The sequence below is a fragment of the Mesoplodon bidens genome (assembly GCF_964165515.1).
Source record: "Mesoplodon bidens genome assembly, chromosome: 11".
In the NCBI taxonomy this organism is placed as follows: domain Eukaryota; kingdom Metazoa; phylum Chordata; class Mammalia; order Artiodactyla; family Ziphiidae; genus Mesoplodon; species Mesoplodon bidens.
Genome location: NC_138167.1, coordinates 16449172 through 16470443, shown reverse-complemented (window position 1 = coordinate 16470443; position 21272 = coordinate 16449172). Strand labels below are relative to the sequence as shown.

At 39.1% G+C, this 21272-nt stretch overlaps 1 protein-coding gene across 1 annotated transcript in view; it reads left to right on the top strand.

The window, feature by feature from the left end:
- The first annotated feature begins 95 nt into the window (after window positions 1-95).
- The window catches only part of RECQL (RecQ like helicase), a 34938-nt gene continuing 13761 nt past the window's right edge, over window positions 96-21272 (top strand). Inside the window, exons 1-6 of the mRNA XM_081248528.1 lie at window positions 96-176; window positions 2502-2549; window positions 10453-10650; window positions 11541-11720; window positions 15251-15357; window positions 18650-18848. Coding sequence (XP_081104654.1) covers window positions 2534-2549; window positions 10453-10650; window positions 11541-11720; window positions 15251-15357; window positions 18650-18848 — 700 coding nt within the window. The 5' untranslated portion in view covers window positions 96-176; window positions 2502-2533. The remainder of the gene's footprint in view (window positions 177-2501; window positions 2550-10452; window positions 10651-11540; window positions 11721-15250; window positions 15358-18649; window positions 18849-21272) is intronic.

Sequence of the window (21272 nt, the reverse complement as noted above, 5' to 3'; positions counted from 1 at the left end):
CAATCACCTGTGGCTTTGTTCAATGACGCAAATGGTGGCCACACCCCTTGACCAATAAGAGAAGGGTGTTACTTGCAATTGGTTGAAAGGACCGACCCGGAAGGGTGGATGCTCCTGGCTGGAAAGAAAGGAAAGCCTGGTGGCGGGAAGTTTTCGTTGGAGCGCGTCTGAAAGCGGTGAGTAGCGGACCTAAGGCAGGGGCGTTTTGGGGTCGGAGACTGAGGAGGGGAGGATGTTCCTTAACCCCCTGGGGAGACGTTCTGGGGTAACTCCCGTTACCGCTTTGAAAGAGCTAATATTCCTTTTCCTGGCTGATGGGGAGGCCGGCTCACTTCCTTCCACCAATACATTGGCGGGGGAGAAACAGGGGCCCTCGCCCTTCTAATGGAACTCTCTATCATCGCTCAGCTCTAATGGAACTCGGTCCTTGGGGCACGTTCCACTGCCGACCGGTCTTTTTTTTATCACCAGCCTTTTCCGTGCAGGAGGCTTGGGTACCACAGCCTGTTTATTTGCAACCACTGTTTATTGGGAAACGCCACTGGGAACGCCTAAGCGTAAGGGAGGGTATTATTAAATTGCTGTTGCGTCTAAACGCAGGGCGCGAGGAGTTGGAGGATGTGTGTGTGTGATTTAGCCTCTGGTACTTGGTGTCAAGCATTCATGACTGCCTGAGACCCTGTAAAATATTTCCTGAGGATGCTTGCAAAAGTTCAGATATAGCAAGTAAAACCACTGAATCATGGAAGTAGTAATTAGTGAAAAGTTCATTGTGTACACACCAAAAAGACAGTTTGCCAACCGGGAGCACTCAAATCGAAACATGGAATTAGGCTCAGGGCTATATTGTTATAAAGCAGCTTGTTTAGTAAGGACTGCTTATTCTTCACACTGATTGGTTATAATATTAACATTTTCTTAAAGGATAGGGAATTGATTAGTGGTTACCTCATAGCAACCTTGGGAAACAGTTGGAGTTTTGCTTCTGATTTCCAGAGGCAGAAACAAAAAGTGCCCCAGGTCAAGTTAGTCTTTCAAAATAAGCTAAATTAAGCTTTGTTTGTATGTCTGTGCTGGTTTTGTCTGCCCAGAAAATTTTCAAGACTGGTCTCCGTTTGTTTTGGATTTTAACAGTGCCTAGGTATACTTCTGACACACATGCTATAGATAGCTCATTAATTTTTGAACGTATTTTATGTTCAGATAGCTTTTGCTATTAAATCACATCCTTTGGGGAAGGAGTTTATGAGCAGTTTTTTAACAGTATAATCAAAGGAGTCGTTTAAAATAGTGGGGCAAAATGGTTGTAGATTACATCCTTTCATAAGTATAGAAAAACACTCTGCTTTCAATCTCAGCAAACCTGAGCCTGCACTATATGCAAGGCACTGTGCTAGGCTATGTGGATACAGATGTGAAGGGACTCAATCCCTGCCCCCCTGGAGAACCTTACAGTCTAGAGAAGGAGAATTATATTTGCACAAAATGGTGAAGACATATTCATATCGATAAAGAATTAGAAGGCCTTGGTTTACTCCCCTCCTTCAGTATCTTTTAGTGGTGTGGCCCTTCCAAACTTCTTAGCAAGGTAAAGAAGACCCTACTTATTTTCCCAGCCTAGTGGTGACTACAGAATTCTACATGAGGAACGGCATAAGGTCAGCAGTTTGAGTAAGGGTAGGGTGATGCTGAAGCTTTGGAGAACATTCTAAGTTAGTTTTGGAAACTATTGGTTTTCCATATCAGAGTTGGGGGAGGTGTTCCTGGAGATGATGGACAATCTAAATAAAGTTCCTACCCTCCAACCTCACCTCCTTCCACTTGCTTGTGTGTACTCTTAAGTTTTAATCATTCAGAAATATTTTGAGTTCCTTAATACAAACCAGGCTTTTTCTCCACTTCTGACCTTCTCATGTTCTCTCCCTCTGCAATCTCACCCCTCTGTAGAATACCAATTCCTCTTTTAAGATTGAGTCTAAATTGTAACCCTTTAAAGCAAATATTCAGTAAAATGTTAAATGATTAATTTGAATATACGTTGATGGGTTTTGCTTCATCTGGGATATTTGAATCTATCCAACTTGTTATTTGTAAAATAGCTTCCACCATCCCAATTTTAGAGACAGGGAAAGGGGCTGAGACGAACAAGTTGTTTAGCTTTGCTAAGATCACACAGTAATTTAGTGGTAAAGCTGTTTAACCTCAAAGCTTTGCTCTTTTTTTGTGACATCGCTTTGTGTCTGGCAGATATTTGTTCAGTGTTCTTGATGTCATACTTGTTATTATATGTTTATGTGACTTTGGACACTTCTCTGAAATCTAGAGAGTTTTCCATAAAAAAGTAGAGTGGGAAAAAGCATGTAGTCCTTATTGAAAGGTCACTGCAGTATATAGTTTACTTTCTAACATTTTATGTGCTTAGTAATGACAGATTATCACTGAGCATTATCAGCAGTACTGTTTTTAAAAAGTTGTTGCTCTGATTTTTCTTTCACTTTTAGAAAGAAATTTGGCTCTCCAATTCAACTTCAGAATGGCATCCGTCTCAGGTTAGTGGAGATGATTACATTTTGTAGTTCATTCTCTTCTCTAATTGCATGTTTTTCTCTGTACCTTCCCCTCAATTTTGCTGTGAACCTTAAACTGCTCTAAAAAAGTCTTAATAGAAATTAATAAAAATAAATTTTAGAAATACTTGTTTTAAAAATTCCGATTATAGAAGTGATGTTTTTTCAGATTTTCTTTTCATTGTGGGAAAATGTACTTAATGAAATTTACCATTTTAACTGCTTGTAAGCATACAGTTCAGTGGCATTACGTGCATGGCATTACGTGCATTTGCACTGTTGTGCAGTCATCACCATTATCCATCTCCAGAACTTTTTCATCACTCCAAACTGAAACTCGGTACCAGATAAACCCAGTCCTCCCTTCCCTGCAGCCCCTGGTAACACTATTCTGCTTTCTGTCTCTGTGAATTTGACCATTCTAGGTACCTCATTTAAGTGGAATCATACAATATTTGTCCTTTTGTGTCTGGCTTATTTCACTTAAGCATGTCTTTGAGGTTCATCTGTTTTGTAACATGTATCTTTTTAAGGCTGAATCATAGTCCATTGTATGTATATACCACCTTTTCTTTATCCATTTGTCTGTCAGTGGACATTGGGTTATTTCACTTTTTGGCTTTTGTGAATAATGCTGCTACAAACATTGTGTACAAATATCCATTTGAGCCCCTGCTTCCAGTTTTGGGGGGTATATACCTGCAAGTGGAGTTGCTGGTTAACATGGTATTTCTGTGTTTAATTTTTTGAGGAACTACCGTACTGTTTTCCATCGTGGCTATACCATTTTACGTTCCCCAAAAGCAATACATAAGAGTTCCAAGGAATGATATGTTTCTTGATAGCATTCTGGGAACTTAAGAAATTATCAAGTAGACAATATAAATCATTTATAATCTCACTAGTCAGGGTAATACTGTAATATTTAGATGTATTGTTTTTCAACAAAATTTTTAACATTTTGTACATGTTTGGTAATGTGATTTTTAAAAACAATGTAGGTATAGACATATTGTTAAGTAAATTCTATGTTGTAAATATTCTATTTTTAATACTGTTCTGTATTTTATTGTTTTGAAGTGACATTAAACAATTAACACTTTTAGTGTTGGTGTTGAACTTTTAGTCTGTCTCCATTTTTAAAATGTAAAAAAGGTCGCATTGAACATCTTTGAATCAAAAGCTTTGTGTGCGTCTCTGATTATTTCCTTAAGGTAAGTTCCTGTAAGTGGAGCTATTTGAAAACGTTTTTAAAGTATAAAAGAAAAACTTCCATTTGACCTTTTCCAGGCAGCTACTCTTGGTATTTTGGTATATTTCCATCCATTGCTTGTTTTTATAAACTTGACTAGATTCTATTGTGCTTAATAGTGAGGTCTTGCTGACTATTCAGTAAAGAAGTGGATGGCAGGAGTGAGGAACTTATTCTATGGTATTTTCCTGTCCTTTGTAGGATATAGTGAATATGGCCTTTGCTACATACTAGCACTAACAGCGGGGTAACAAGATTAGGTTCTTTTCAAACTTTAAAGAAATGGTTTGCCTAAGTATGGCATCCTCCCATCCACCACTAAAAACTTTACAATTTATTTAAATATAAATATGAAAAAAAATAGTGACAGATTTTGGCTTTGTCTCATGACTCATTCTCACAGCTTAAGGGTTAATAATAAATGGTAACAATTTAAGTTATATTAAATGCTAATCCAAATGTTCTTTACTAAGAGACAAAGGTGAGGGTTTCAGAGATGTTATGGAACCTTGCCTCAGTTCGGTATAGTTATTTTTGGAATGCATAAGTGAGTTATTCTACTTAACAAGACTTTAAGCTTTCTCAGTAGGCTATGATTTTAAAATAACTGAGTAATGACATAGATAAATTTTATTTAAGAGGAGATGATTATTTTGAATCATTGCCTTTACAATATTGTGCCCCTTTCAAATAACCCACCTCTTCTATTGTTCTACCCACGTGTGGAACTATATGTGAAATGCCTCTGAAGTTGCCTTCAGACCGTTCATTGATTTGGATTTGATGGCTTCCCTTGTGGCAAATCACTTTCCTTTCGTTGTTCATTTCAGTATGGGATATTGCTAGAAAATGTGCTGTTTCTGAAGACTGGTACCTCCCTTGCATCAGCTGCAAGCTTAGGAACTCTGGAGTGTGATCCCTGCTCAATACTATGTGCTCTTGAGATATATTATAGTAATAAGCCCTCTTTGTTACGGATTATTGAAATCTTTCACTTTTCAATCTCATCTCCAATAATACAAGTCATGTGTTGTCCATGCTGGCAATAGAGGTGATACAATTTTGAACAAAAACATGAAAAGACCCTGATTTATTACAACTAACTCTATTTTCTTATACTCTTAGTCAATCAGGACTTTATCTAAGGTACGCCGATACTGACTTTGTAGCATAGTTTGACATTAACATCTCTGTTATGTAGAATTTGATCAGGAAGCAGAGCCACTATGAGATGTAAGGGACTAACTGTAGGGATTCTGCTTGGTGTGAATATGGGAAGTGGTTAAGCTCTTTCTTTCTGTCTGTTGCCTGCGTGTCTGGAGCCGGGCCCAAAGCTGGCGGAGCCAGCAGTTAGGAAGAGAAGATGCATATGCAGTGGGGATGCCCAAACGAACTGCCCCCCACGAAGATGGATCTTACCGGAACCTAGATCAGTCCCTTACTGCCTCAAAGCCTCCAGTGTAGGTGATGCAGGAGCTGTCAAAATGCTCACGTCCTTCCCCGTGGAGTTGCATATGACCTGGCTGCGTGTTCAGAGAAGCCAAGGGAGGAGAACCAACAGGATCTAGAGGAGCTGCAGGCCCTGCTGTTTCCCTAAGGATATCTAGCAGCAGCTGGAATCATGGACCCAGTTGCTGCCCCAACGCCAGTGAGGTCACCAGGCCTGACCTTGCACTGACCTTCTTAAATACAGAAAATATGGTGACAGCTTCACTTCCACCTTCTAAATCTCTGGCTCCCCAACATGATACAGCTGTCCCTGGTCCAACCAAATATACACTGATCCTCTCCTCCGAGGAGGACAGGAATTCTTTGTATTCATCTTTGGGTGATGCTCATTCCTCTTCTTGCTGAGTCACATCCTTCTGGATAATCTTCTAACTTAAATCCTGAGATACGAGGTTAGCGACTATTAACACTTTTTTATTTTAGAATTTAGGGGAATGGGAGCAGGAACATCAACCAACCCATCCATCCATCCATCAATCGACCAACCAACCAACCACCAACAAGAAAAATCCAAATTTGGCTTATATAGGAATATCAAAATAAGGGAGAAATGCTTATAGCTATTACAGTTCTTGGTTCTCACCTGATCATGTGGTCATAGGTATGATTTTATAACTGCCTTTTCAACTTCTCATTCCATATCCTTTTGTTCTCAGCAAGCACCTCACCTGGTCATGGGGCCTTGCCTTGTGGGATTTGCCTTAGCAGTTTGCTTGTAATGGGTTTTTGTAGTTTTCCATTAACTCTAATCAGAGGACATGGGAATACCAAAAGACAGCCTAGAGGATCCCCTCTATTCCAGACACACTTCTCTGCAGTGTCATAGCAATCCAATTCCCTTTAACAGTCAGGATCACCCACCCCAGCCAGTCCAGTAACCCCCTTCTTTGCCTGTTGATTTCCTGTCATGAGGAACGCAAACTGGCCAAGTGGTAGTCAACTCCAATTAAATGGAACCGTTGCTTTTTCTCCTGGTAGACGAGTTCTTCCTTGCTAACTAAGACCTCTAGACCAGCAGAGTCCAAAGTTTCAGGGATGGGAAGCAAACGTTTCACTAGTGGATCCTGGCAGTGGGAAGAGCACTACTCACTGTTCTGATAGGTAAGCACACTTATCTGCCTTCCACTTGGTCTTTCCTACCATAATAGTCCTTACTCTTGGGTCAGGAGACCTATGTGTGAACTCAGCCAGTTGCTGAATATATCTGTTCTAATTATGCCTGCTGGAACTGGGGGAGTAACCACAGAGTAGGTTGGAGGACCTCCTAACCCCCTGTATCATGCACCGAAGCAAAACTGCATTGATCATCAGCTTTGCTTAAGTCCAGTCCCTACTCTGACTGGTGGATCACCGTGGCATTTTAGTTCTCCAGGAATTACCAGTTTAGAGTTGATGTCTGGTAATTTCTGAGAAGTTATCTTGCTTTTCCCAACACACAATTACCTTGATAAGTTTCTCTGGAGAAGGATAGTGGAAAGATTTACCACATAAATTTTTAGCTGTGTAGGAGAGTCCTTTTTCAAAGGGCCCCAACTTCCACTTTATACAAGGGACTCTAGGTCTATAAACTGGCCATTTCTGGGAACTGGTTGAAGGACTATGACTCCATTGCGGTGATTCAAATCAGGCTTGTGTTTCCCAGAATCAGGCCTTTGTATTCTGCCTGTACAGATCAAGTCATCTGTTTCCATTTCAGACATCATGATCAGCTAGCTACTGCCGAAGATCTCTGTGAGTCAGACTGTTCTACTCTATTGCCCGGTATGGCAGCTGCATCTACCTTTCCTCTGGTCATGAACTGAATTGCCAGCATTTAGCCCCCATGTCTTAGAATCCATCATTCTCGTTGATTCAGGTAGTCTAGGTCAAAGGCAGTACTTCCCATGGTCATTCCTGGCTTACAGAGAACAGCCACTCCAGCCCTCTTCCCGGATGCTGGGGCTCCCCTCATGAATGCATTTCTTTCAGACTTGGTGAAGGGAGGATCCTCTGGGTCCTCCTGGGGGGCCGGACCACGGGAGAGTGGACGATCAACCCACCTGATAATCCACTCTAGCACTCCCATCTCCCTAAGCCTCAGGTTTTCCTCCTTTAGAGCATACCCAGGAAGTCCTAGCCTTTCCACTTCATTGGCACCTACACCTGTGTCATTCCACCCCAACTTTCTGATATTCATCTTTGGGACTAGCTAAGTAAATTATTAGAGCCACTCCTGGCCACTATATTTAGCACACTAAATCTAGAATTTCTTTCTTTCTTTCTTTTTTTTTTTTTTTTAATTTTGTTGCTGGACTATGTCCTGTCTTTTTTTTTTTTTTTTAAATAAATTTATTTATTTATTTTTTGCTCTGTTGGGTCTTCGTTGCTGCCCGGGCTTTCTCTAGTTGTGGTGAGCGGGGTCTACTGTTCATTGTGGTGCGCGGGCTTCTCATTGCGGTGGCTTCTAGCTCTAGGCGTGCGGGCTTCAGTAATTGTGGCACACGGGCTCAGTAGTTGTGGCTTGCGGGCTCTAGAGCGCAGGCTCAGTAGTTGTGTAGCATGGGCTTAGTTGCTCTGTGGCCTGTGGGATCTTCCCGGACCAGGTCTCGAACCCGTGTCCCCTGCATTGGCAGGCGGATTCTTAACCACTGCGCCAACAGGGAAGTCCCTAAATCCAGAATTTCTTATTGAGTCCACACCACTAAATTTGGCTTCATTCAATATTGTATGCTGTCCACCTTGATTTAGTAGCCTTAGGACCTATTCCCACATATACTCTCTAGTTTCTGGTGATAGATATTGGCAAATGCAACTCTTTTGGTGTGTTTCATGTTTTCTCACAGTTCACATTTTTATACCTCATCCTCTGGGGCCTCGTGGGTCTTGTAGCACTGGAAGGTGGTGGGGGCAGATCCTTCGAGTGATTAGCGTGCTCTTGCAGGGCATCTACCTCAGGAAAGACCGTAACAGGCAGGAGGAGGCTGTTTCAGAAAGGGGAGGGGGGGCAAAAAAGACTTGGCAGAATTAGTGGCTCAAGGTCCCCTGCTTCGTTGGAATCTGCCCATATGTTCCCATCCCGATTTCAGGGTCTTACTCCTTCCAAATCAATGTCCTAACTTTAACAGAAGAGTCCCTGCGAGGTTGGGAATTCAGTTTGTATCATAATTCAGCCACCTGCAGAATTTAAACTTGTTAGTCTTCAGTAATCTCAGCACTGTAGCTCCAGGAGATAAGGGTTTTGTTTAGGACAGTCATAGAAACTTTGAGGTCCCTTTATGGACACCCTGCATCTCTCTCATCAAGTGCTCCAGCATACTGGGAAGCAACCAACCAACCCCATTATTCTTACAAAAATGTTCTGTGACAGCAAACACTTGGTCACCCAGAGCATTGCCTTCTCTAGATACTTAATTTCTGGTGTCTATAGATGATAATTTAACTTCGTCTACTGCATGCTGTGCAATACCATTATCGCTTCTACCACTGCAAAGAGGGGTCATTAATGCCCTTAAATCTAATCAGATCAGAGACTCAATTCCACGTGGCCCAGAAGCGATTCAGAGAACGCATTAAGGTTCTGTTCCTCTGGGACAACATTTGGCATTGGTCAGGGTTCCATCAGAGAAGCTGAATCATTATGAGTGTTATAAGGGATTTATGCCAGAGATTAGTCTCTACATGATCATGGGACCTGGTGAAGAAGTGCGTTGCTGGTCTGGAAATCACAAGAGCCAGCAGCAGGGTCAGGAGGATGGATGTGGCATGTGGGAGGATAAGGAAGAGCTGAAACACACTAGGACCAAGTAGAACCTGTGTGTCATTGGGACTCATGTGGTGTGTCACTGTCCCCAAGGCTCTGACCTCCAGGACGCTGGTGCCCTGCGGAAGAGCTGGTGCACTTGCCGCAGAAAGTTGCATGTGAACCCAGCCAAGGATTCAAAGAAGCTGAAGAAACTGTGGGTAAACCTGCCTCTGCTTCTGCCACCTGTCAGCAAGGTGAGCCAGCGGATCAGCGACAACGGGAGTGAGCTGCAGCAACACCTGACCTTATGCTAGCCTCCTGACTGTAAACCTGGCTGCTGTTTCATTTCTACAGACTTCCCTGGTGGCCAGCCCTAACCAAGAATCATGAAGGCAGTTGGTACAATACAAAGCCACCGGAGCATCCTATTTTAAATCATAACTGTAAGATTTCATCTCATGCAAAGGCATTAAGACTAGACACTGATTGGGAATTCCCTGGCGGTCCGGTGGTTAGGACTCTATGCTTTCACTGCTGAGGGCCAGGGTTCAATCCCTAGTCAGGGGACTAAGATCCCACAAGCCATGCAGCATGGCCAAGAAAAAAAACAAACAAAAAAAACAAAACAAAAAGTGGACACTGATTAATGCAGGCAGATGTTTTAGAAAACACCAATCTATAAAAGTTTTCTAGCTTCCACTGATGTGATGTCAAAAGAAATCTCACTTTGACTTTAATATTTGGACTGATTAGAGTCATATGTTAAGGCTTCTTTATAAGTTAGCATGCTGGCCTTGTAATGCCAATTCCAGTAGCATGCTTGACTTCTCTCTTTACTGTTACATCAGTGTGTTTATAATCACCGACTCCTTACCATGTCACAGTATGAACCCAAATATGAATGTTTTTGTAAAATGATAGCTAAGTAGTTAGGGTATTACTTTTAAATAATTTCCTCTTGCTTCAAAATCTGGTCACTTTACTGAAATGATTTAGGAGATGGTTGGACCACTGCCCTACAACATAATAAAAAAAATTATTATTGATTAAATGCTTAACTGTGTGCCAGGTACTGTGTTAAGAACTTTCAATATGCTATCTCATTTAATTTGTTATAGCAGTTCTATGAAAGCTGGGTGTTAATATTATCCCCATTTTACAGATAGGGAGATTGAGGCTCAGTTAAGTATAAGGTACTTAGCCCGAGGTCGCTCAGCCAGTAAGAGGAAGACCTAAGATTTAACTCGGGTCTGTGGCTCCAAAACACATGCTCTTAACCACTCTGCTGTACTACGATAAGTATATAATTTTGATGGTGAGGAATACCCAAAAATCAATAATAAGGAAACCTAAAGTTGTGATTAACTCTGTCTGGTCATTATATCTTTTTTCCTCCCTCGTAGCTCTAAGTGAGGAACTGGATTCTATAACCAGTGAGCTACATGCAGTAGACATTCAAATTCAAGAACTTCTGGAAAGGCAACAGGAGCTTATTCAGAAAAAAAATGTCCTAACAAAGAGAATAAAGCAGTGTTTAGAGGATTCTGATGCTGGGGAGAGCAGCGAATGTGATTCTTCACCTGCCTCTTGGAATAAAGAAGGTTTGCTCTTTTTTTGTCGTTTTTCTTTTTATCTTTGCCAGTTTTGTTTCTTCTCAGTTCTATGAACTAGAATTAAATCATTGTGCCTGGGTCAGTGCTTTTTAGTAGCTTAAGAGTTGAAACTAGCCATTCCTTAAGTGGCAGGGGAACTTGGAGACAGACCATTCTTTACCCATGTTCTTTTTAAATGAAGCCTTTATTATTCAGAATGTATTATTTTGTCCAAATATGGTTTCAGCAACATTAATCGGTGCTTGGAAAAATAAGATATTTATTTAACTCAGTTTTCTAGGTTTTAACTAGAAAAAATTAAACAATTGAGAAAAAAATTCAGACTCGTTAAAGGGTAGTGCATTCTCCTGCCCTAGTGAACAAACCTTTCTTGATTCAGGATCTTGCCAAGCATCTTGTTTATCATTAATTGTGGAATACTATAACTCTCGAAAGAATTGAATTGCTTTTGTGGGCCTTTTTTTCCAGTATTCATTTTTAAACAAGATATTTACACCAAAAAGTTCAGGTAATCGTTAACTTTGTTCATGATAGTTGAGTTTTCTGTGATGCTATGAATTTCCTGATGGACATGCAGACTGTTTTTCAAATACCTGACCAAGCACCTTTCTCCTCTGTAAGTTATTTATCACCGGCAAATGTTGTCATTTTTTTCTGATATACTTTTTCTTATGATATATCATTAAATATGATTTTGCTTAGCATCGTGAATTAAACAGATCTCAAAATTATTATTATAAAAGTTAAATTGTCCATAGTATTAAAAGTCTTATATATTGACCTGATTCTTCTCTATTATAAAAACGGCCATTCACATTTGTGTCTCATTCATAATCCTGAATAGTTCTAATCTCTCTGGTTTGTTTTTCACTTTCTAGATTTTCCATGGTCTGGTAAAGTTAAAGATGTTCTGAAAAATGTCTTTAAACTGCAGAAGTTCAGGTCACTTCAGCTGGAAACGATTAATGTAACAATGTCTGGAAAGGAGGTATTTCTCGTTATGCCTACAGGTGGGGGAAAGAGCTTATGCTACCAGTTACCAGCATTATGTTCTGATGGTGGGTATTAATCAACATTAATTTAACGTGAAGAAACATCGTTTCTCTGAATATATCTTTAAGTCTTTAAAAAAAATGTCTAGCCCTATATTTGCCAAAATCAAGTGCATTTTTGTTTGATTTATCTCTCCACTAATAGACATTTAAAGGAGTCACCTAGAGAGGGAATGTTAAAGACTGAGAGTAATTCATTCTTTTATCTGGTTCCTGAAACATCACTAAAAAACATGTTGGGGCTTCCCTGGTGGTGCAGTGGTTGAGAGTCCGCCTGCCGATGCAGGGGACACGGGTTCATGCCCCGGCCCGGAAAGATCCCACATGCCGTGGAGCGGCTGGGCCCGTGAGCCATGGCCGCTGAGCCTGCGCGTCCGGAGCCTGTGCTCCGCAATGGGAGAGGCCACAGCAGTGAGAGGCCCACATACCACCAAAAAATAAAATAAAATAAAATAAAAACATGTTGTAGGAGAAAAAGCACTAGAAAAGGAGTCAGTAGGCCTGGAGTCGAGCCCCAGGTCTTTGTGGAGTGTCTGCTGTGGTGTTAGGCCCTGGAGGTACTGGAGTCAGCAAATGTACGTGGTCCTCGTTTTCACAGAGCTCAGTGGCCAGCAGTGCTTTCTCAAACTTTAATGTGCATAAAAATCAGCTGGTAATCTGATCAACATGCAGATTCTAAATTAGTGTGAGACCCAAGAGCTTGCATTTCTGACAGGCTCTCAGATGACACTGATGCTGCTGTTTGGGGACTACCAGGGGTATAGAGCAGGGTCAGCAGACTTTTCCTCGAAGAGCCAGTCAGTAAATGGGAGAGGCTCTGCGGTCTGTGAGGTCTGTGCCGACTGCTCAGCCGCCAGTGTAGCAGGAAAGCAGCCACAGACAATAGGTAAAGGGATGGCTGTGGCTGTGTTCCAGGAAAACCTTATTTACAAAAACAAGCAACCGGTTTGTTGACCCCTGGTCTAGAGAATACAGCTTAATTGCAAGCAGTTGCATTAAGGGTTTTGTGATAAAGGTTTTAATAGGGAATTAAGTCAGTGCAAAGATCTGGTCTAGGGGCTGTTAGGGGAGGCCTGAGGAAGTGGCTTTTTTTTAATTATTTTAATTTTTTTTTTCATTGAAGTATAGTTGATTTACAGTGTTGTGTTTCAGGTGTACAGCAAAGTGATTCAATTATACATATATATGTATATATATTTTTTCAGATTCCTTTCCCTTATAGGTTATTACAAAATATTCAGTAGAGTTTCCTGTGCTCTACAGCAGGTCCTTGTTGGTTATCTGTTTTATATATAGTAGTGTGTATATATATGTTAATCCCAAACTCCTAATTTATCCCTCCCTTACCCTTTCCCCTTTGGTAACTATAAGTTTGTTTTCTGTGTCTGTGGGTCTGTTTCTGTTTTGTAAATAAGTTCATTTGTATCTTTTTTTTTTTAACATTCCACATATAAGTGATATATGATATTTGTCTTTCTCTGTCTAGCTAACTTCACTTAGTATGATAATCTCTAGGTCCATCTGTGTTGCTGCAAATGGCATTATTTCATTCTTTTTTATGGCCAAGTAATATTCCATAGTGTGTGTGTGTGTGTGTGTGTGTGTGTGTGTGTGTGTGTGTATGTGTGTGTGTGTGCCTATAAGTGAGAGAACATGCATGGTGTGGGGTATTCAATAACCTGGAATCATTCTAGTGTGGCAGGCAGTGAAGGGCAAGACATGTGGAAAGAGTCTTTAAAGATATTTTAAAAACTTTTCCTTAGATGAGTGGAAAGCTGTTGAAGGGTCTTAAACAGGTAAGAGGCTTGTCAGATTTGTGGTTTAGAAGGATAATTCCAGCAGATGGAGGAATTCCAGAAATATTTAGGAGGTAGGTTCAGTAGAACTTGGTATTCATTGGATACAGGACTAGGAGAAGAGATAGTCTAGCTGCCCAGATTTGAGGCTGGGACAGATGGTGAAGTTGTTCACTGAACCACGGTACATTGGAGAAAGAACTTATTTGGGAATGGAGAGGGAAGGTGATGAATTTAATTTGGGGCCTGTTGAATTTATGATGCCTGCAAGATATCCAGGTAGTATTGTCCTCTGAGTAGGAGGATGTTTGAGTGGAAAGCTTGGGTCCGAGAGATCTGAGGTTGCTGGGTTGGAGGCTGTTAGTATGCAGATGGCTATTGAAGCGAATTATATCATCCAGAGCACCATGAGAAGAGTGCCCAGAACAGAAACCAGAACACCAAGAGTTTAGGGATAAACAGAGAAAGAGGGCCTTACAGAGAAGGCTAAGACAGAGTAGCAAAGTGTAGGAGGGTAGTCAGGAGAGTATGGTGTTATCAGAAGCCTGGAGAAGGGAGTATTTCAAGCAGGGAGTAGTTAATAGTGATGACTGTTGGCAAAAGGTCAAATAAAATAAGGACATGGAAGTTCCAGTGGACTTAGTGACAAGGGACTCAAATATAACCTTGGCTAGAGCAGCTTCAGTAAAATGGTTGGGTGGAAACCAAAGAGCAATTGTTTGGGAGTGAGTAGGAGTGAGGAAGTGGAACCAGTGAAAGGGACAGTCCTGGGAAAGAATTGCTATGCAGGGAAAAAGGCAGGGGGCCCTGAATTAGGTGTTCAGGGTTTCTTCAAATTTGAGAGAGACTTGACCGTGTTTAAACTTAATGAGGGACTTCCCTGGTGGTCCAATGGTTAAGACTCCGCACTTCCACTGCAGGGGGCTCGGGTTTGATCCGCGGTCGGGGAACTAAGATCCTACCTGCCATATAGGGTGGCCAAAAAATAAAACAAAATAAGATAAAATAAGATAAGATGATAAAATAAAATAGTAATGAGAAGGTGCCAGTAATGAGGGAGAAAGTGAAAATACAGGAGAGAGGGCTAACTGAGAGGGTAAAATCCTTGATAAGGTCTTAATCTTGAGTATATTTTTAAAACTGGTCTGCTTTCTGCCCTAGGTTCTTTTAAGGAACAAACTACAGAAACATAAGAATGTAGGATTTTAACAATGTAGCTTTTGTAGCTGCTGCAAACAATTTCAGTTTTCAGAGAAAGGGGATGTATTACGAGAACTTGAGTCAGTCAGTAAACCGTTCACTGATTTCTGATCCGACTAAATTAATCTGGTGCAGTAAGTGAATGGATACTCATGTAACTATCATTCTAGATGATACAAGTTGCTATGTTTTCTTTGGAAAGCTAACTGGATAGTATTTGACTTGATTTATATATCACTTTACTTAGATTACCAATACTGAATGTTAAAAATGATAGTAAATCCAAATGATAACATCTATCTATATTTTTATAAGACTGATAGGGTGAGAGATTTCTGTTTATCTTATATCTGCTTATTTGGCTTATTGTTTATTCGTGTCTACCTCCTTTATTAATGAGGGTAAGAAATAGGTGGTATATTGCTAAGTCTGCATTGAAAATCAGTCCGAATTGATGGGCAGGGCCTCAAGTTACAGTAAAGAAGGTAAACTCATTCTGGTGATGATGTAAAATTTAAAGTAGATTTCTTTCTCTTTTAGGTTTTACACTCGTGATTTGCCCATTGATCTCCCTTATGGAAGACCAGTTAATGGTTTTGAAACAATTAGGAATTTCAGCTACCATGTTAAATGCTTCTAGTTCTAAGGTATGCGTCTGTGACTACCTATTTTGTGTGGTCCGTGAAGTAAGATTAGTTTTTATATTTTTAAATGGTTAAAAAAAATCAAAAGAAGAATAGTATTTTGTGAAGTGTGAAAGTTACATGAAATTCAAATTTCAGTGGCCATAAATAATGTTCTGATGGAACAGAATCATGCTGGTTCTTTTATGTGTAGTCTGTGACTGTTTTCACGCTGTAACGGCAGAGTTGAGTAGCTGTGATATGGACCACAACACCTAATATTTTCTATCTGGCACTTTACAGGAAATATTTGCTGACTGTTTTATAGTGTCCATTCTAAAATAGCAAGAATTTCTTATTATGCAATATAATTAAATACAAAAAATGAATTAGTAACAAGGTACCCAACCCCTGTGGAATTTCTTCTGTTTGGGAATGGACTCTCTTACCTTTATCTGTAGAATAAAGCATTTCCAAGGTGTTTGTTTTTTAAAAAGCATATTATTGAAAATTTTAAAAATATACAAAAGTAGAGAGAATAGTATAAAAACTGCCATGTATCGTTAAGTACCTTTAACAGTTATCAGCATATGACCAATATTTTTCGTCTATATACCCCCAATTTCCCTTCCTGCCCACCCTTGGTTTATTTTTTTGAGACAAGTCCCAGACATCATATCATTTCAGTTGTAGCTTCTTCTTCAGTGTGTATCTCTAACATTTTAAAAAGGTAACTACAATGCCGTATCACACCTAAAAAATTTAGTATTAGTTCCTTAAAACCATCAAATAAAAAGATTCAGATTTCTGTCTCATCAAATGTTGTTATTTTTTTTAATCATGGTCCAGATAAGGTTCATGCATTATGTTGTATTGGTTGATATATCCATAGGTTTCCCTTATTTCTTGTTTGTTTCCCACGCAAATTATTGTTTAGGTTGGGTTTTTTTTGCTTGTTTTTTTGTCCTATACTTTCCTATATTTTGTCTCTTCCTGATTGTATTCTTGTGATGTTGTTTCACTTGTTCCTTTTAGTTAGATCTAAACGCTTGACTGTATTTGGGCTTTCTTTTCTTTTCTTTTCTTTTTTTTGGCAAGAGTATACTTTCCCCTGGTATCACTCAGGAGGTATATAATACCCAGTTATGTTTTTGTGACATTAGCTTGATCAGTGGGTTCAGCTTATGTCTGCCTGCTCTGTAATTATCAAGTTCTCTGTCACCTTTTCATCTAATGGTTTTTAGCAGCCACCGATGATTATTGCCTACCTTAGAGCATTATTTAATTAGGGGGTTACAAGATGGTGATTTCTAATTCTCACTTTTTCTTATATTAGCTAGACTTTTTCTGTAAAAAATAACTTTTTCCTTATTAACTCTTTGCAGATTGAAAGTTCTTTCCCTTTCTTTACCAATTTTCAGAAAGAGTTGGTTTTCCAGCATTCTCCGAAAGTGGTCAATAAGTTCTTTTTTTTTTTTTTCAAGTATCATTGTAAACTTACGGATTTTTAACATGTTTGATGTCTTTTGATCCATAGTTATTATTCTTTTTTTATGGTCAAATAGTCCCATCTTTGAGTAGTGAGAGTCTTATCTAAGGTGACTCCTAAATCTAGCTCATAGCTTTTGAGTCTTTGCTTTCTTTTATAAGATACTCTGTGCTCATTTTGTATATTTTCTCACATCCCTAAAGTCAGCTATGTCTTCAGGAAGCCCTGGTTCTCCTAGTCTTTCCCATATAATTTTGTTTTATTTAAACTCTGTGTCATTATAACTGCTTTCTCATTCACCAAAATGAATCTGTGGAGAACACTGCCTTCTCATATTGCACTTCTTTAAAACTGAAAAAGAGAGTAATAATAATGGAAAGTACAGTTGACCTTTAAACAACGTGAGGGTTGGGGGCCCCTAACCATACACACAGTCAGAAATCTGTGGGTGACTTGTAGTCAGCTCTCCTCATTTCAGGGATTCAACCAACTGCAGATCACGTAGTACTGTAGTATTTACTATTGAAAAAAATCTGCATATAAATGGACCCATGCAATTCAAATTTGAGTTGTTCCAGGGTCGACTGTAGTTAGAAAGGTGCATAATTACAAGTTCAGGCCATGTCACTACTGCTTGAAGAGTTGCTGAGGAAATAGCCTTATGTTTGCTCCTCTGAGATTTCTGGGACATTTAGGACCAGCTGAAATACTTAATACACTTTGGCCATTTCTTAACAAAACTAGGAATATCTCAAGTTAACAAACTGCTTTTCTGGGATGATTGAAAGTATTTTGACTTTCTATCGCATTCACCACTTCTTTTGGTCCTAATTAGGTTAGAAGGAAAAAATACAACATCCAGTGTTCTAAATATTATAGAAAATAACAACAACATTAAGAACCTAATAGCTGTTAGTTCTTAAGATTTATTCTTATTACATATGTCAGCAGTCCCTGGCCTTTTTGGCACCAGGGACCAGTTTTGTGGAAGACAGGTTTTCCACGGAGGGGGGTTGGGGGTGGTGGTGGTTTCAGGATGACTCAAGTGCATTACATTTATTGTGCACTTTATTTCTATTATTATTACATTGTAATATATAATGAACTAATTATACAGCTCACCATAGTGCTGACAGGAGGTGAGCTCAGGCAGTGATGTGAGCGACGGGGAGCGGCTGTAAATACAGATGAAGCTTTGCTCACTTGCCGCTCATCTCCTGCTGTGCAGCGCAGTTCCTAACAGGCCACGGACAGGCAGTGTTCTGTGGCCTGGGGGTTGGGGACCCCTGGTATATATAATATATAAATGTATGTATTTCATATTATAAAAATTTAATGAATAAGATACTTCATAAAACCTAAATAGATTATGAGTAGATTTGATAACATCATTAAAATAGCTAGTTCACACATACATGAAATGATTTCAAATATAATGTTAAAAATTAATAAAACCCACCTTTATCACCATACCTATTGCATTGAGCTTACATTTTGGCATTTATTGTGAAAAATTTAGAATTATGCCTTTATGGATTTATGCTTATTGGAGTGTCTTCGCATTCATTTTTTTGTTCTCTTTTTTGTCAAATGAGATTATTCTTTTATCAGCAGTCTGGATGTAAGTAAGTAACTGAAATGCTGTTTGCACAGCTGCCATGAAGTTTAGTACTGGGACATTACTTTGATTTTAATGAAGTAAACATCTGTTGCTAAAACAGCCCCAAGGCTGTTGCTTCTGAGTAATGAATGTCTTCATTTACCACTGAGTATTGCAGTCTGCTAGCTTAGCTCTACTATCATTGTGTCTGTGTTTCCTTTCAATAGGAGCATGTGAAATGGGTTCATGCTGAAATGGTAAATAAAAACTCCAATCTAAAGCTAATTTATGTGACTCCAGAGAAAATTGCAAAAAGCAAAATGTTTATGTCAAGACTAGAAAAAGCCTATGAAGCAAGGAGATTTACCCGAATTGCTGTAGACGAAGTTCATTGCTGTAGTCAATGGGGACATGATTTCAGACCTGGTATGTATGTTGTATCTAGAAAACCCCTTGATGCTAGGGACTCTTTTCTTACTCAGCTTTACATGATGGAAATCCCTGCTTCCATTAAAATTATCTTCTTAGGTAGTTATTACTCATTTTTTCTTGCCTTAATATAAGGGGAGTCAAGAGGCAGAATCTTTGATCTCTTTACCCCTCACCCCCCATGGTAGTGCTTATTAGTCTAATTGCCTTTATCTTTTGAAATGTGTGCTTATTAGCAAATATTATACCTGGCTATCTTTAGCCATAAAAGTTTACTGACCTCCAGATTCCCCTTCACATCTGTTGAAGAATTTGCATCTGCTTCAAATTTGTCTCTTTTAGTCATCATTCTGGGTGTCTTTAGCACCCACTTCAGGATCTACACCCAACTAACTCCTCAGTGTTATAGTTCTATGGTATATTTTAGTAACCTTATTCTTTGCTTCTCCAACAGAATCCTACAGTCATAGCCTGAATCAGATTACTCAGACATGTTCTATGCAAAAAAATCTGAAAATTAAGTAAATTGTTTGGGTTTTTTTGCTGTTGAGTTGTATGAGCTCTTTATATATTTTGTATATTAACTAACCTCTTATCAGGTATGATGTGCAAATCTTTTCTCCCATTCCATAGGTTGCCTTTCATTATGTTAATGGTTTCCTTTGCTATACAGAAGCTTTTTAATTTGAGGCAACCCCACTTGTTTTTTTGTGTGTGAGTTTTTTGGCTTTTGTTGCTATTGCTTTTGGCCTCAGATTCAAAAAATCATTGCCAAGACTGATGTCAAGGAGCTTACCTCATATGTTTTCATCTAGGAGTTTTATGGTTCCAGATATTTCATTCGAGTCTTTAATTCATCTTGAGTTGACTTTTGTATGTGGTGTAAGATAAGGGTCCAGTTTTATTCTTTTGCATGTGGCTGCCCAGTGTTCCCAACACCATTTATTGAAGAAACTATCATTTCTCCATTATATGTTCTTGGCTCCTTTGTAGTAACTTCATTGACTGTATATGTGTGGGTTTATTTCTGGGCTCTCTATTCTGTCCTGTTACTTTAGCTATTGCTTTTATTTGTATGTTCTTATACTTTTATTACTGTAGCTTTGTAATATAGTTTGAAATCAGGAAGCGTAATACCTCCGGCTTTGTTCTTTCTCAGGATTGCTTTGGCTATTTGGGGTCTTTGTGGTCCATACAAACTTTAGGGTGGTTTTTCCTATTTCTGTGAAAAATGCCATTGGACTTTTGATAGGAATTGCACTGAATCTGTAGATTGTGCTGGGTAGTTTGGACATTTTAACAATATTAATTTTCCCAGTTCATGAGCACAGAACATCTTTCCATTTGTTTGTGTCTTCTTCAGTTTCATTCATCAGTGCCTTTTAGTTTTCAGTGTATAGGTATTTCACCTTCTTGGTTAAATTTATTCCTGGGGATTTTATTCTTTTTTGATCTAGTTTAATTTCTCTTTCTGATAGTTGTTATTAGTGTATAGAAACACAACTGATTTTTGTATTTTGATTTTGTATCCTGCAACTTCGCTGAATTTGTTTATAAGTTCTACAGGTTCTTGGTAGAGTCTTTAGGGTTTTCTATGTATAATATTATGTCATCTGCAAATAGTGAGTTTTACTTCTTTCATTCTGATTTGGATGCCTTCTATTTTGTTTTCTTACCTAATTATTGACTAGGACTTCCAATCTATGTTGAATAAAAGTGAGAGGAGGCATCCTTGTCTTGTTCCTGATCTTAGAGGAATAGTTTTCAGCTTTTCACCATTGAGTATGATGTTAGCTATGGGCTTGTCACATATGGCCTTTATTATGGTGAGATTTGTCCCCTCTAAACCTACTTTGTTGACAGTTTTTATCAAGAATGCATGTTGAATTTTGCTTTTTCTGCATCTACCGAGATGATCATGTGATTTTTAGCTTTCATTTTGTTACTGTGGTATATATCACATTGATTGATTTGCAGATATTGAACCATCCTTGCAATCCTGGAATAAATCTCACTTCATCATGGTGTATGATCCTTTTAATGTATTGCTGAATTTAGTTTGTTAATATTTTGTTGAGGATTTTTGTATCTGTGTTTGTCATGGATATTGGCCCATAACTTTTCTTGTAGTGTTCTTTCTTGGTTTTGGTATCAGGATAATGCTAGCCTCGTAGAATGAGTTTGGAAGTGTTCCCTTCTCTTCTATGTTTTATAAGAGTTTGAGAAAGACTAGTATTAAATCTTCTTTAAATTTTTGGTAGAATTCACCAGTGTAGCCATCTGGTCCTGGACTTTTGTTTGTTGGGAAGTTTTTGATTACTGATTCAATCTCCTTACTAGTGGTTTGTCTGTTCAGATTTTCTGTTTCTTAATGATTTAGTTTTGATAGGTTTTAGTAGGAATTTATCTGTTTCTTCTGAG